The 16335-nt window shown below is 40.0% G+C and overlaps 1 protein-coding gene across 1 annotated transcript; it reads right to left on the reverse strand.

Annotated features, from left to right (window-relative positions):
* Positions 1-2166: 2166 nt before the first annotated feature.
* On the reverse strand, positions 2167-6925 carry NRARP (NOTCH regulated ankyrin repeat protein). The gene has a single exon (XM_033961568.1). The coding sequence runs from the start codon at positions 6084-6086 to the stop codon at positions 5742-5744; it is 345 nt and encodes a 114-aa protein (XP_033817459.1). The 5' UTR covers positions 6087-6925; the 3' UTR covers positions 2167-5741.
* Between the last annotated feature and the right edge of the window lie 9410 nt (positions 6926-16335).

The raw sequence follows: 16335 nt of genomic DNA on the forward strand, positions 1-16335 counted from the left end.
TCCAATGAACGTTGGAGCATTTACTTTGCCAGCTAGCACTGTTTAGTAAAACCCAGTGTCGACTTTTTAGCCTGTCCTTCCAGGGGAGCTCAGAACATATCAGATACTCAAGCATTTTCCCTATCTGTCTAGGCAGGCTCACAATCTATCTAATGTACCTGGGGCAGTGGAGGATTAAGTGACTTGCTCAGCATTACAAGGAGCAGTAGAGAGTTGAGGCTATAGCTCTAAACCACACTCTCCTCCATGTAGGTCCACTTGGTATATTCTCATTTCTTTATCATTAAGGGGGTAGTTCTATATATATGTGCCTTCTGGGAGTCTATTACAAATGAATTTATGCCTACAAATCCAATGCAATGAAGGGATGTGATCACCAGCACTGTGATGTGTGTGGGTGTGTTGGTGTTATTCATTGTAAAATTGTTGTTTTGAATGTATGTTATTTGAGACTAATTTTGTTATCTTTGAAGTATGTTGTTGCCTTTTTTGCAACTTGTGTCTTCAATAAAAATATTCAACTATAAAGTCAACACAATGATTACAAATTTAATTATTAAACTTTAAATAAAATCTTAATAATAAGAGTACACAATTGAGACAGGGCTAGATGCACTAAACGCTCTGATCGGATACCATAAGCAGACTGCAAATACTGACCCCCAAAAAACAACAGGTCTGTTTTTTCTTTTTCTATGGCACAGATGTTGTGTATGTGTAACACACACATCTGGCCCATTTTAAAAAAATGTTGAGCTGGCCCCCCTCCCCCAGAACAAAAATAGAGGCAGGAGAGATGCCCACTCCATCCTGCAGCTGTGAACCCCACCCCTCCTGAGCCAAACCACCCCCTGCCAGGACCCCCCTTCTGTACTTCAATAAAAATCAGGAGGGATGCCCACTCCCTCCTGCCACCGTGACCCCACCCCGAACCGACCCTTCCCCACTTTACAAAAAAAAAATATATATAAAATTGACAGAAGGTATGCACACTCCCTCCTGCCAACAGATGCCCCCCCAGACCCCTAAAAACTACCCACACACACCCTGAACTATCCCCTTACATTAAGATAACAGCAGGAGGGATGCCTAGTCCCTTCTGCTCGCAGGATCGCCACTCCAAAATGGTAGTCCTTCCTCTTCCCAGTGCATCCTGGGATGCATGGGAGGAGCCTTAGGCGTCTGAGTCAAACAGGGCCTTGGGCCCTTCCCTGTGCATCCCAAGATGCACCAGGAAGGGAAAGGCCTGCCATTTTGGAGTAGCAGTCCTGTGAGCAGGAGGGACTGGGCATCCCTCCTGCTGTCATCTTAATGCAGGAATGGTTTGGGAGGTGTGGAAGGTGGTTCCAGGAGGGGGGCATCTGGTGGAAGGACGGATGGGCATCCCTCCTGCTACTTTTTGTAAAGTGGGGAAGGGTCAGTTCAGGGGAGGTTTCATGGTAGCAGGAGTAAGCATCCTTCCTGCCAATTTTTATTGATGTACAGGGGGTGAGGGGGGCATTTTGTGGCAGCAGTTGGGAGCGGGCAGCCCTCCTGTCTCTATTTTGGTTCCAGGGGTCATCAAGGGTTGGACCATCATATGGGGGGGGGCTCACTTTTTTTTATGGGGACAGATATTGTGCATGTGTAACAGATACACAAAATCTGTGCCATTAACGAAAAAAGGGAAAAAAGAATAAAGCCCCAACATCTGAGTGGCAGGAGACTGTTTTGGGGCTTCCCCTGCCACTCAGTTGTTCAGGCTTCCCCAAACCAGCTCTGCACATGTTAGCACAGCTTAGCCAGTTGCTAACCTAACGATCAGATGGGATGGCTGCCCTTCACAAAACTCATTTGCATGGGCAGCCATTTGAACATCCATTACTTTTTAGAAATCGGATAAAAAAAATCAGACCACAGCAACTGTGTTTTGTGCATCTAGTCCAGATAGTCTTATAAAATGGCATGGTTTTACTTGGTACCTTTAGTTGCCCTAATAAGTTAGCTCTGCATTAGCTAAGTTTTAAAACTTTGATGTCTGTTTAAAGCTAGCAGACAACCAGCCCTTGAAAGGACAAAACAATTTTCATTCCATTTCTTCTCCTTGGTTAGATTTCGATTTCACCAGAAGCAAAAAATTCTACGAAACCACAAGGCAAAAGTTGTAAGAAAGGAAGAGTGTTTTTTATATAAAAGATCAATGAAAAATTTATTTATAAATCTTTCATGCTGCTGTTACAAGTCTATACAGACTTTATCCAGTTACAATGATCAGAATAGTGACACATACAGCTTCAATATAAGCCCAAAATGTCTTAGCATTAATTAACATAATTAAAAAAAGGTATTCACATCTAGAGAAGAATGTACACAAAAACTCCTCTTTGGAGTCATCTGTGCATCAGCGTCAAGGTCCGCTAATCTCATCGACATTTTCAATAAAACTGCTTCTTTCAAAGTACAAAACACCCACATTAAAGATTTTTTATAAATCTGCCCAAAAGTGACCACCCATGCATAAAAGAACTTCCTACCCCCTTACGCTCCCCATTTTGGCATGAAAGGTCAACTGTACTATAAATCAAACTATGAAAAATACCTCATTTGTAAAAATATCACCATTCCTTTTAAATCATATATATGCTCTTCAGGATACAGCAGGGTGTGGGGTTGCATAGAAAATTGAAACATGAGCTAAAAGGCAGCAACTTCTCAGGATGTTACATAATAGTGTGATGTCAAAATTCATCAATGTAAAAACAGTTGTCAGGCAAACACCCCTTTCCCCTTGCAATATTGGTCAGGCTGTGGTTATTTTTCCAAATCTCCAAGACAGGTGGCTAGAAGAATGCTAGCTTGAGAACTAAGAATAGAGATTCACAATTGTTATAGGCATCTTATAAAAATATAAATATGGGTACATTGTGTTTTAACAACATTATAGAAAAAAAATACTCCCTTTAAAACTGGGTTTAAAACCAAGCTTTCTTTAAAAAAAAGAACAGAGCTTGGCCTAAAAAAAAAAAAATCAGGATTTTCAATAGCATGTCATAAATGTTATGACATTTAAATTGTGGGAAATCTATTATCAAAAAATAAACAAAAAAACCCCACCAAAAAACACTTGTGCGGCCATCTGAAAGCTATTCTATATTCTCTATAAAAAGTTTTTGTTCATCTCTTGCAACTTTTTTAACACCAAAGCAGTTACAAAGGGTCTGGTACTCAATGCACACAGATACAGCAAAGGTCACACTCCACAACTTCTGCAGCGTTTTTAAAGCAATCTGCAAGTGATCAGTTACTTAATATTTTTTGTAATGAGATCACAGGTGTAGTTTGGGAGAGGAGAGCAAAAGGAGAAACACACCTTAAAATGTTGTGGATGCTAATGCTGAATTGTCTCCCACTGCCAATATGACTTTCTCAGCCTTTGCACCTCGCCAAAGTAAGCAGGTAAACTACATCTATGAGTGAGACCTCTGTCTTGTAGTTGAATGCTCCTCCCATGACTTTCAGATCACATTTCCAAGGGCTAATGCACTGCAGGGTTTTTTTCCATTTTGTATCTAAGGAAAATGCTTCATATTTTTAACAGCCAACATTAAATATCACTGTTGCCTGGTGAATATGGTCTTTATCCTTATCTTCTTTCTTCAGAATGATCCCTACACTAATTAGGGCCAGGTGTATTAAATATTTTCCCCCAGAGCCACTAACAAGAAAATTCTCTGGGAAAAGCTTTATGATTGGGAATGAAAATACTGGAAAGATCTCACCAGAAAGTCATAAGGTAGACCCATTCCAAGACAAAATGTCTCACCTTTTTGTCTGCTTACAATTTTTTTTTTCACTTTAAGATACACCTGCATCCTAGATAAAGCAGACTAGTCAGTGCACCAAAATGTGACAAATTTTACTTTTGTTTCTTTTTTTTTTTTAAGGCTAGGCATATTTCTTTCACCAACATGACCATCATTTGCAATAGCTTTTATTCCCCAACAAAATTCATCCCCCCCCAAAAAAAAAAAAAAACCCCAACAACAAAAAACCACACACACACACAAAGATAAATAGTTAAAAAGTTACTACATTTTCCAGCTTTGGATAAGGAACAAGAAAGTTGGCAGTAATTTTTTTAGGTGCAAAGAGGCACCTTTATCATTTATTTCTGTATGATAGTGTTGTGCTAATGGCAATAAACAGCAGCATTGAAAATTGTATGTGCAGTCACTTCTCAAATGCAAATAAAGATGTTTTCTTCTCTTTTGTTTTGTTTTTTTGTACAGATAAAATTCCATTCGATTTTTTTTTTTCTGTATTTGTGATGCGTGAAACTCAGTCCTACTATCACTCCGATTAAGCTCGTTTTCAGGTAATTATGCAACTTTCTTTCAACCCAGCAGGGGTCACTCAATCTCTACTTCTGTGTAAAAGCGAGATTCCTACCCCCGCCCCCACCCTACCAATTTCTCTTTTGCCACTTTATCATAGAAAATTCCTACCAGCAATTTTTTTTTCAGTTTACTGGAAAAGAAAAAAAGAATATAAAATCATGATCTTGAGCTTGCCATGTAGTAATCAACGTTAAAATATTTGATTTGTTGTGAGCGGATCTGTTCAGAGAAATTACATTTATAAAACATCTACATGGATAATGATTAGCTTAAAGGGCTATAATATTTTGGCCACAAAAGCTGAACTGTTAATTTCACTTGTTTTTTAAAAAAACAGGGAAGTCTAAAGGAAAAGCCACCCCTTCCCCTACAGGCAGGATGTATTATAAGTATTTTAAAGCAACAAGGTCGTGAAAAGTTTGCTCTCTGTAAGTGGTGAAGAGAGTCCGGCAAAGAAAAAAAGCGTTGGAAGAGTTGAAATGTTCTGAGCATGAATACTTTAAGGGGGCTGCTTGACATTAAAACATTAACCCACCTTTTATCAATAAAGGGGGTTAAATTAGCTGTCTGTTCGGACCTAGACAGATTTCATTCCAATGGGCCAAGGGAAGGGAAACACTATGTTTAAACTTTACAGCATCTGATTAGCTTTTTCACAAAATTGAATACTGTAATACAGTCGAGGTAGTTAAAGAAAAAAAAAAAAAAAAAAACCCAGAAGTGAGAAAACAAGATTTTAAAAAAGTAAAAAGCCGTTTACATGTATATTTTTTCCATAATCTTTGTGGGTCTCCAGATTTCTCCGCAAAAATCAGGAGACCAAGCAGCTTTGACATTTCAAGAACATATTTTATATATATATAAATTATTTATTTATTTATACATATATAACATATATATAATTTGTTTAAAAAATTAAAACTTCTACTTTTAAGATGACACTTGCTTCTCAAGCCCACATGAAGGTGCTGTAAAATCAGAGTGTACCTTAGGCATGAAAACAATCGACAACTATTCTTATTTGGGGCTGGAGACATCTATTCGGAACCTTTCACCCTGTACTTTAAAATCAAGCTTCAAACCTAACAGAAAACTATTACCGAGGGGAGGGAATACTTACAAAAACTACCTATAATTTAGCCTGAAATAAAGGGAGAAGATAAGGGAATGATGTTTCCATTGATTACCCCATGTAGGCTTTAAGAAAACGAGAAAAGCAAAACTGTCTTTTCAAATGAGCAATACACCTCCCCCCCTCTCTCTTTTTAGGATTCATCAAGGAGATACAGCACTTAAAAATAATAATAATAATAATTAACACAAAAGAAAACAAATAATTACACCCACACACACCCCACGCTGACATCATCGGCTACTGGAAGAGTATTTCGCCTTGGTGATCAGGTACAGGACAATGTCTTGGTGACCCCCGAAAGCAGCTATGTGCAGGGCACTCCAGCCGTCCCTATTCGCCAGTCTGATGTCAGCCCCATACTTCACCAGCAGTTTTACCAGTTCCAGATTGCCGTCGATTACGGATTGGTGCAGGGCCGTCTGCCCTTCGGGCCCGAAGGAATTCACATTAAACTCGCAATTGGTCATGTTCTGAAGCAGGGACTGCAACTCCTTGGTGTTGCCCTTCCTCACCGCCTCCTGGAAGATCCTCTGGGTCTGGGGCGCCGTGCAGGTGGCCAGTTCGGTCTGACTCATGGCGAAAGCAACTGCAGGGCCAGGAGGGGGCGCTGGGTAGCAACCAGTCAAAGGCTTCCCCACCACCAGCCCCAAACCTGGGGGCTGGAGAAGTGTTTGAAGGTGCAGTTTTTAGAACAGGCCAAATCCTTCAATTCGAGGGATATTCTTTCTTTCTTTACCCCAAGTTTGCCAAAAAAAAGAAGAAGAAGAATTTGCTTCAAGACTGCAGGGCTGGGCGCTTCCTCGCAGCTATTTAGCCAGCAGGAAGCGGGCGGCAGTTAGTCTGGAGATCATGAGAGCAGGATGCAGGTGCCTCTTCGCAAGCAGTTCTCGGACAGGGTTACACAAGGGCTGCGGTTTCCAAAGCCCCCCCCCTCCTCCCCCCCTCCCCCCAGCAGCTAAATCCGAGGATCTCAGCACTGGATTCGAGCCGGGGAGAGGGTTCGCAGAGCCGAATCTCGCAAGTGTCACTTAGGAATGCTCCAAAATAGCTCCCAGATGCCGACCGAAACCAGATGCTCTTCCACTTCCCCGGTAGGCTTCTGCCTTAGCCTCCCCACAGACGTTGGGGGGGGGGCAGAAAGAGGAGCCGACTTGCTTCTGCTGGGGATTCTGTCCTTCTCTGCGGGCTACTGAAGATGTGAGCGACACTTGTCCTTTGGCATGCAGCGACGGGGCGAATAGAGACCGAAGGTAGGGGGAGCGGCGTTCTCTCGTGCACCCGTCTCCCCCCTTCCACGCCTCGCCCTTCCCTCCGAAGCCTGAATTGCACCCCGCTCCCCTCGTTCTCCAACTTCAGTCGACGGGAAGCCTCGGCGCCTCTCCTTTTAGACAGACCTTTTATTTGAATGACAAAATAACATACCTGTGACGTATCGTGGGCGGGGTTCGCTAGGGAGGTAGGGAAGTGGGTTTGGGAGAAAGTATGCCGATTGGGCGCGACCCACGTGGGGGGCAGGGCGACAAGGGAGGTTAGGGATCGTGTCAAAATTGCCGATGCTGGAAAGACATGCTACTGGTTCTGAAATAGGTTTCTTTTCCTCTTTTTTTGCGATCTTTACAGTACGTGACTACTTCTGTACTTATTTTTGGTGGAACATATGCTAAGAGTAGTGGATTTACAACATTTATTCTATGCAGGCATTTTCTCTGTCCCTAATGGGCCCACAATCGTTTTCTACCTAAGAGAATGACTTTGCCCAGAGTGACAAGACTTGCAGTGGGAATTGAACCCAGTTCTCACCTCACTGCACCACAACATAGAATCGCATATTTGACAGAACAACTGCAATTTCGTCGCTAAGACCATCGCTATCTCCTTCAATCTAACACGATGTAACGTTCAAGCGATATGTGCTTCCGTTTGCGCGAGGTGCAACAGGCAGAGGGCGCCAGTGGCTAAAAACTGGGCACAACAACCACATAGGCTGAAGGAGCATGAAGGCACGAAATGCAATATGCTACAATGCGAATGATTACTCAATTGTTGCAAGAAGGTGTCAGCCATTTGCATGTTATAATAATAATAAAAACCCGGGAACGAAATCTCTGCTATCTTTTTCAGCTTTTTGGATTTTGTAGAAATAATTCCAGTGCCACTAACGTGACTTTTTTTTTTTATTGTTTTCGTCTCTCTCGGGACGTCTCATTATTTATTTGTGTATCTAATCTAATCAAATCTTTGATTTTTTTTTTATACCGATTCATCCCAACAGGAGGGCTCGACTCGGTTAACAAAATACATTCTGTGGTCAGGTTTCAATGTTATACATATTAAAGAATAATCGGTAAAAAGGCTATTATACAAGACCCTACGAATATTATACGAAAAAATAAATCTTCTCATCTCTGTCCTCCGATTTTTTTTATATGCCTTTTCTTTCAGAAAGACTGATTTGATATTAATAACATATAACAGAATGTTATTCGAAATAAGTCCAGAGTTTAGAATTAAAAGTGTTGCTTTTTGCTTTTATTTGAAATGTGTGTGTGTTATTTGAAATACTGTCCAGAACCCATACAATAAATGCTCGAAGTACGTGGTGTGTTAGAATCCCTAACTAGAGGGGTTAGTTAATTCTAGTCTCTGGAGCTTATTGTACATTAGAGAAAAACGTTTCTCTCAATAGGTTTGCATAGGCTAAGTCGGTTGTAAGGGTTTATATTCACTTAGAGTGAAATAAATAGCAAGTTTTGCATGCCGGATCCTGGAATGAAGCACAAATTAAAAAGTATTAATAATATTCCTTTAAAGATAGGGGTCTTAGCTCTTTAACTGGAAAGGGGGGGGGGGTAGTTGGGGGCATGGAATTTATTTAACCTTCCTGGGCACATTGTTAATGGATCGGCTTTAAGGATAAACCGTACCAAAGGTATAGAAAACCAGCATTCTATAGAAGAAATACCCTCCCTCCCACCCCCTCGGAAAAAAAAAATACTGCACTCTGTTCTAATCTGATGTATTTCCAGGACTGCATAGCAAGTAAGAGAAGTCACAGTAATACTGGACAGTATTCATAGCAAGTCTTTATCCTGGAAGGAAGGAAGGCACACATCTCATGCAATTTCTCTGAGCTTTAAGATGTATTTTATAACAATTATGCTATTTTTATTAACTCTAATCTGCTTTTAACCAGCAATATTCAAAGGACCGCACAACAAAGAAATAACTAAACAATTTTGAGAGAATACAGGCTGTACTTGATCACAGGTTTTTCCTCATGGCACTTCCTCACTTTCCATAAATCAAGCTCAGGTTTTGTAACTGGAAAGGAGGTGTTGCTTTATAATCCTGGGTCAGCAAAACTGTAAGCGAATTTCCCTCGCCTCTAATCCTCACCAAATAGTTGTACATTATAATTATAATTTTCTGAAGTTCCTTGACCCAGTGGCGTACATAGCATATGTGACACCCGGGGCCCATCATTTTTTGACACCCCCCCTCATCTATATGAAAAACATGATTTTTAGTAACAATCCACAGGCCGCACAACAAGAGTGTACCTAGGAAAATGCAGCATCTTACATACTACAGTGAACAGTAAACCAATACACCCATTGTAAAACGAAACAAGATTGATCCTGAACAATCAGTTCTAACAGAGATTCATGTCTTTCATACACACAGAACAGCTTTGCCCAGTATGGAATATGTAATCACAAACTAACCCCTCCTCTTTACAAAACTGTAGTGCGGTTTTTAGCACCGGCCATGGCGGTAACAACTCAGACGCTCATAGAATTCCTATAAACATCGGAGTTGTGCCGGCGCTAAAAAACGCTCTAAGGTTTTGTAAACAGGGGTATAAATTAGAAGTATGTAGACAAAAGTTAAAATGAACCACCAAGAACCTGGACTCTGCATACACAGAAACAGTGATGCATGCCCCTTAATATTGTGCAAAATATAAAGATAGCAGATGTAAATTTGAAAAAACAGAGAAATAGCAATCGTCACTTTACAAATTAACAAATACCCTCCCCCACTTCCATTTTATTAAGCTGTGTTAGGGTTTTTTTTATCGCAGGCCGCGGCAGTAAAAGCTCCAGCACTCAAAGAATTCATATAATCGTTGGAGCTAATATCGCCACAGCTAGCAATTAAAAAAAAAACTAAAGTGGGGGGGGGGGGAGAAATAAAACAAAAATGGAAAATAAGATAATACCATTTTACTGTACTAACACATTTTTCAATTAGCTTTCAGAGGCCAAAACCTCTCACTGCTGTTACAGTATCCTGTCCTGACCTGAGGAAGGGAGTTTTGGTATCTGAATTAGTCAAAAATGTATTACAATTAGTCCAATAAAAGGATCACCTTATTTCCATTTTCTATTTATAAATATTTATCAACACAGCTACAATACTACTTTATCCTAAAGTTAAAAAAAAGAATTTTTTTTTCTACCTTTGTCTTCTCTGATTACTGCTTTCCTCATCTTCTTGTCACTCTCTTCCTTCCATCCACTGTCTGCCCTCTCTGTGCTCCTTCTATATGGCATCTTCTCTCCTATGCCCCTTCCAGAAACTGTATGCCTTCCCCTTCCATCTCTCCCTTCACCCCCATTGATCTGGCATCTATCTTCTTCCCTTCCCTCCTCCAATGGTCTGGCATCTCTCTACTCCTTCCCTTCCCTCTCCCACACTCCCATAATCTGGCATTTCACTCTCCCTTCTCAATTTATTTTCTGCATCTGTCTAGATTAAAGTTTTTACTACCCAGTCCTCAATTTCCCTTTTCACTGTGTCTAGCTACAGCTTGCTATCCCTTTCCCTCATCCCCTCCAGTATTCCACTAACTCTATCCTCTTCCCTCCATCCAGCATGTGCCCTCTTTTTATTTATCCCCTCCTTTCATCATGTGCCCTCTTTCTCTGCCCCTTCCATCCATCTCCTCCACTCTCTGTCCACTTCCATACAGTGTCTGTCCCCTCTCTCCACTTCCATTCAGTGTCTTCTCCCCTCTTTCTCTCCTCCCCACTTCCTGCCTGCATCTGCTCCCCTCTTTCTCTCTCTTTTCCTCACTTCCATTCAGCATCTGCTCCCTTCTGTCTCTGATCCCTTCCATCCAGCATAGGCTTCCCCTCTACCTTCCCCACTAACATCTAATGTGTGCCCTTTCTCTCCGTCCACCCCTCTTCCATCAACATCTGCCCCCCTTTCTCTCACTCCAACCCAATTCCATCCATTCTCCTTCCCTCTTGTCTCTCGCCCCCTTTTCCTGCACACCAATTTCATCAGCATCTGTTCCTTTTCTCTCCCTCCACCATCCTTCTATACCAGTATTCTGCTCCCTTCTCTCTCCCTCCATCCCAATGCCATCCAGTATATTGCCCTTCACCTCCTCTCCACTGCTGCATGCTTCTCAAACCAGCAGCAGCAGTTGTAAAACTTTAAAATCCAGTCATCGCGCAGGACCTTGCTGCACCTCCCCAGCTGCTGGCTCTGCTATGGAACAGGAAAGTGACGTTAGAGGGAGTGGGCTGGCAGTCATGGTGAGGTACAGGAAGATCCCGCAATGACTGAATTTAAAGTTTACTGCCACTGCTGCTGTTTCAGGAAAGTAGCAGCGGCAGAGTAGGGTGGGAGGTTCCAGACCTGGTATGCCAGCTGTGCACCCCCTTAGAGGCCCACTTACAATCTCTCCTCTTTGATTTCGGGTCCTCCACACCCAACCCGCTGATTCTTGGAGACTTCAACATCCACTTTGATTATACACACAATAGCCTTTCTGTTAAAGCCCTCTCTTTTATCCATAGGCTTTACCTTCTCCCTCTTTTGACAGATCCAAAACACCAAACAAGGCATACATTAGACATGATCTTAATCCCTAAGTCTGCAAATTCCAAATACTCCTTAGGACCTATCTTTCCAGTTCCGTAGTCACTTTCTTTTCTCCGTGAACCATACCACCATTCATGATAACCTTAACATAGAGCCCAAGGTAATCAATTTTAGGGATTTTGATAAATTTACAAAAGAGTCAATCGTTTCAACTTTCAAATTGGAATTTTTGGACTCTAAATCATCAACATTGGAAAACCACTTACACCAATGGAAGATTTCCACCATTTCACTACTCATGGAGGTGTTAGCTCCCTTCCAGACTAGATTAATTCCTCCCAGGAACCTTTCCAATCCCTGATATACAGCAGAATTAACCCTTATCAAAAAACAGGTTAGATCAACCAAACGCAGATGGAGAAAGGACAAAACTCTCAGTAATTTAGAAAATTTCAAAGAACAAGCGAGCTTTTATAAATCTAAAATAAATCAAGCAAAGAAGAAATACTATTCCATGCAAAAAGGCTAAAAACTCTTCTGCACTCTATGCAATACTAAAATCCATAAACCCTCAGAACAAGAGACAAGTTGCGTAGAGTAGCACCTTGACCACAGCTCAGGAACTTGCTTCCTACTTTACTGATAAAGTAGATACCATTAGAAAAGACTTTAGCTCAGCAAAACCATTAAATCTAGAACCTGTCCAAGCCGATTCATCGCCTTTATCTTCTAAATGCTCCCAATTCAACCTTCCAAGCCTTAAGGAAGTTGAACGTCTCATCCAGAGCATCAATATTAAAGGATTGCGTGCTGAATCCATCCCTCCTTTCATCATCAAACATTACTTCTCCATATTCGATCTTTTCATTCATACTTTAGTGAATGAAAGTTTACAGTTCAGCTCTTTACCAAAATCTTAGAAGGAAGCAACCATCCATCCTATCATTAAAGACCATACCATCATGCCGGATAATAAATCAAATTATAGGCCTATTGCTAATCTTCCCTTTTTAGCAAAAGTAACTGAAAAGGTTGTCTTCAATCAAATTTCAGAATTCATTGAAAAAACAAATACCCTACATCCAAATCAAACAGGTTTCAGGCAACATCACTCTACAGAACACTCCCTATTAGGTATGTCAACCTCTATTCATTACCATTTGGATCACCATAAATCTGTTCTTTTAATTTCTCTTGACCTTTCCTCCTCTTTCGATACCATAGACCACAATCTTCTCCTCGAAAGATTGAAAGCTATCGGTATCTCAGATCAGGTTCTGCAGTGGTTTCTTTCCTATTTCAGAGACTGTACTTCCACAATCACATTCAATAATTCCACCTCAGAACGCTATACTGTACACTATTGTATTCCACAAGAATCCATTCTATCACCTCTTCTGTTTAATATCTTTTTAGCTCCTCTGATGACTCTCTGCCAATCCATTGGGTTTAATGCTTTCACCTATGCCAGGGGTGTCCAATGTCGGTCCTCGAGGGCCGCAGTCCAGTCGGGTTTTCAGGATTTCCCCAATGAATATGCATGAGATCTATTTGCATGCACTGCTTTCAATGCATATTCATTGGGGAAATCCTGAAAACCCGACTGGACTGCAGCCCTCGAGGACCGACATTGGACACCCCTGATCTATGCTGACGACATCCAGCTTTTGCACCCACTAGACTCCGAGAATACCCATGATATCTTAGCAATTAATAAGAAACTAGAACAAATACACCAATGGCTAGAAGCTAACAGATTGGCCCTAAATGTTGTAAAATCAAAGGTAATGCTTTTCCCATGGAAAGACTCTAGCTTCTCCATTAACTTCAAGGGTAACACACTAAAGACAGTCAACTCGATTAAGATCCTAGGAGTAACTTTCGATCAAAAGCTTACATTTCACGAACATATTAGCAGTGTTGTTAAATCTACCTTTTTCAGACTACGTCAAATTCGCTCCATCTCAAAATTCTTAGAACCTACATCTTTGAATATATTAATACATTGCTTGGTGATCTCAAAAGTTGATTACTGTAATGCCCTTTTCATGGGAATTGTCAAAAAAGAAATAAGACATCTTCAAATTATTCAAAACGTCTCAATAAAACTTATCATGCAAGCAAAAAAATTCGATCACGTCTCGCCGCTTCTCAAAAAAGCACACTGCCTTTCAGTTTCTTACAGAATATCTTATAAAATATGTCTATTAACCCTTAAATGCCTTCTTCATAAAACCCTGGCTTTTATCGATAGGCTTTTAATTCCTTATGCCCCTACAAGAATTTTTAGGTCTAATGATCAGCATTTATTTTCAGTTCCTCCTCTTAAGGTTATCAATACACGCTGACAATACATCTTCCAAGTTTTCCAAGTTTATTAAGTAATTTGATTAATCGCCTTCTCTACATTCAAGGCGATGTACAAAATAATACAAATAATTATAAACACAGGTAAAATATTGTATAAATAAACAATATTACAAAAACAAACACCATTTAAAATAAAAATTAAGTTATTACGTATTATATTGAAACAACGGGAAAGTTCATTAATGGTTACATTCTATATTAAATTCAAAATACAAAGGTAAAAACATGGGGGGGGAAGAAAGACAGTAAAAAAAGTGGATAAAAAATAATAAAAAATCATTATTCACTAAAAGCATCGTTAAAAAGGAAACCTTTGAGCTTGATCTTAAATTTTTCGAGGTTCTTTTCTTCTCTTATATGTATTGGGAGATCATTCCAGGACTGAGGAGCTGTCACTGAGAAAATAGTGAGCCGTCTAGTATTAATAATTTTTAACGAGGGAATGGTCAATAGATGTTGATCCTGAGATCTCAGTGTTCTAGAAGTGGTATATGGAATTAAGACTCTATGGATAAAAGCGGGAGTTTGAAAAATGAGAGTTTTAAACGTGAGTAGGCATATCTTAAATAAAATGCGGTGTGCTACAGGAAGCCAATGAGATTCTTTAAGTAAGGGTGTGACGTGGTCAAATTTTTTTGCTTTGTGAATTATTTTAATAGCGGCATTCTGCACAATTTGAAGACGTCTAATTTCTTTATGAGATAAACCTTTGAATAAAGCATTACAGTAATCGAGTTTAGAGATGACTAAAGAATGAATCAGAATGTTGAGAGATTTTGTACATAAAAATTTAGAGACAGAACGAATTTGGCGTAGTCTGAAAAAAGTAGATTTAACAACGTTACTTATGTGGTCATGGTATGATAATTTATTGTCAAATACAATACCTAAGATTTTAATATTTTGTTGTAACTGTAATGGGTTACCATTAATCGAAATTGGGGTAATAAATGAACTACTATCCTTCCATGGGAAGAGCATCGCGTTGGTTTTGAGAATATTTAATGATAACTTATTAGTATCCAGCCAGTGATGAATCTGATCCAATTTGTTATTTATTGCTGTTATTTCCTGTGTATTCTTGGGGTCAATTGGATGTAATAATTGTATATCATCGGCATAGGCGAATACCGAAAAACCAATGGATTGACATAAAGTCATAAGTGGAGCGAGAAAGATATTAAATAAAATAGGAGAGAGTATTGATCCTTGAGGGATACCATATGGTAATGTGAAGTTGTTAGAGTTAGTATTGTTGAAGGTGACTATAGAGGAACGATTTTCAAAGTAGGATGTAAACTAGCTAAGGACTTGATCAGTCACCCCTATGGAGTGAAGTCTGTGTATTAAAAGAGTATGATCAATGGTATCAAAGGCTGAGGATAGATAGAGAGAAATCAATACAACAGAGGAGTGGTGATCCAGATGATAGAGTATCATTGTAGTCATCCCAATCAAAGAGTGCTCTGTAGTGTGGTTTTGTCTGAACCCGGTTTGATTTGGGTGCAATATGTTGGTTTTTTCTATGTATTCTGATAATTGATTATATACAATTTTTTCTGTTATTTTAGCCAAATATGGAATGTTAGCAATTGGCCTGTACAGTGGTGCCTCGCATAACGAATGCCTCACACAACGAACGCTGCACACAACGAACTTCATGTCTTGATTCACACAACGAACTTCGTTTCACACAACGAACTTCACACAACGAACTTCGTTTCACACAACGAACTTCGTTTCACACAACGAACTTTGTTTCACACAACGAACTTTGTTTTACACAACGAAGTCGCCCGAGCTGCCGATGTATTGCATCCTTCCGCGCAGGCACTGCAGGCAGTCGTTAGTCACTGCGCTTAACTGCCCTCTCTCACTGTATACAGTCGTCCTTTTAAGATAAACTCAATATTTTTTATATATCATGGCTTCTAAAAAAAGCAGGAAGGTGATTTCTGTTGAAATGAAACGGGAAATAATTAGAAGGAGTGAATGTGGGGTAAAACAGTGTGACCTCGTCAAAGAGTTTGGCCTCAGCAAGACCACCATTTTCACCATTTTGACAAATTTATCTTTTTTTATGTCATCTTAGCATATTTTATGCTGCAGAACGAATTATTTTTTTTAACATGTATTGTTATGGGAAAACGCGTTTCACATAACGAACTTTTCGCATAACAAACTTGCTCCTGGAACGAATTAAGTTCGTTGTGTGAGGCACCACTGTAGTTGGATTTTATATCGGGACCAACTTTTTGATCCTTCTCTTTAACGGTTCCATAACTGTGGAATTCTCTCCCCATTCAACTAAGGGAAGAACCCCCGTTAGACCGATTCAAGAGTAAATTGAAATGCTTTCTTTATAAAGATGCCTTCAACTGCTAGTACTCTTGTCTTGATTCAGGGTCTGCCGTGCAACCTTATTTATTGTTACCCTCCCTTTTGTCCATTCCCTTTTTGTCTTATTTTCTTTAAAATATTGTATTTCTTTCCCCCTTTCCTCACTATGCGTAAGTCTTAGTTGTGGATAAATGTGGCATGTTTTGTCCCCCTCCCCAAAGTTGTATGAATTTTAGCTATGTATATCGCTTTGAAGTTTGATTAAGCGATCCATCA

Source organism: Geotrypetes seraphini, chromosome 10 (assembly GCF_902459505.1).
Source record: "Geotrypetes seraphini chromosome 10, aGeoSer1.1, whole genome shotgun sequence".
Classification (NCBI taxonomy): Eukaryota; Metazoa; Chordata; class Amphibia; order Gymnophiona; family Dermophiidae; genus Geotrypetes; species Geotrypetes seraphini.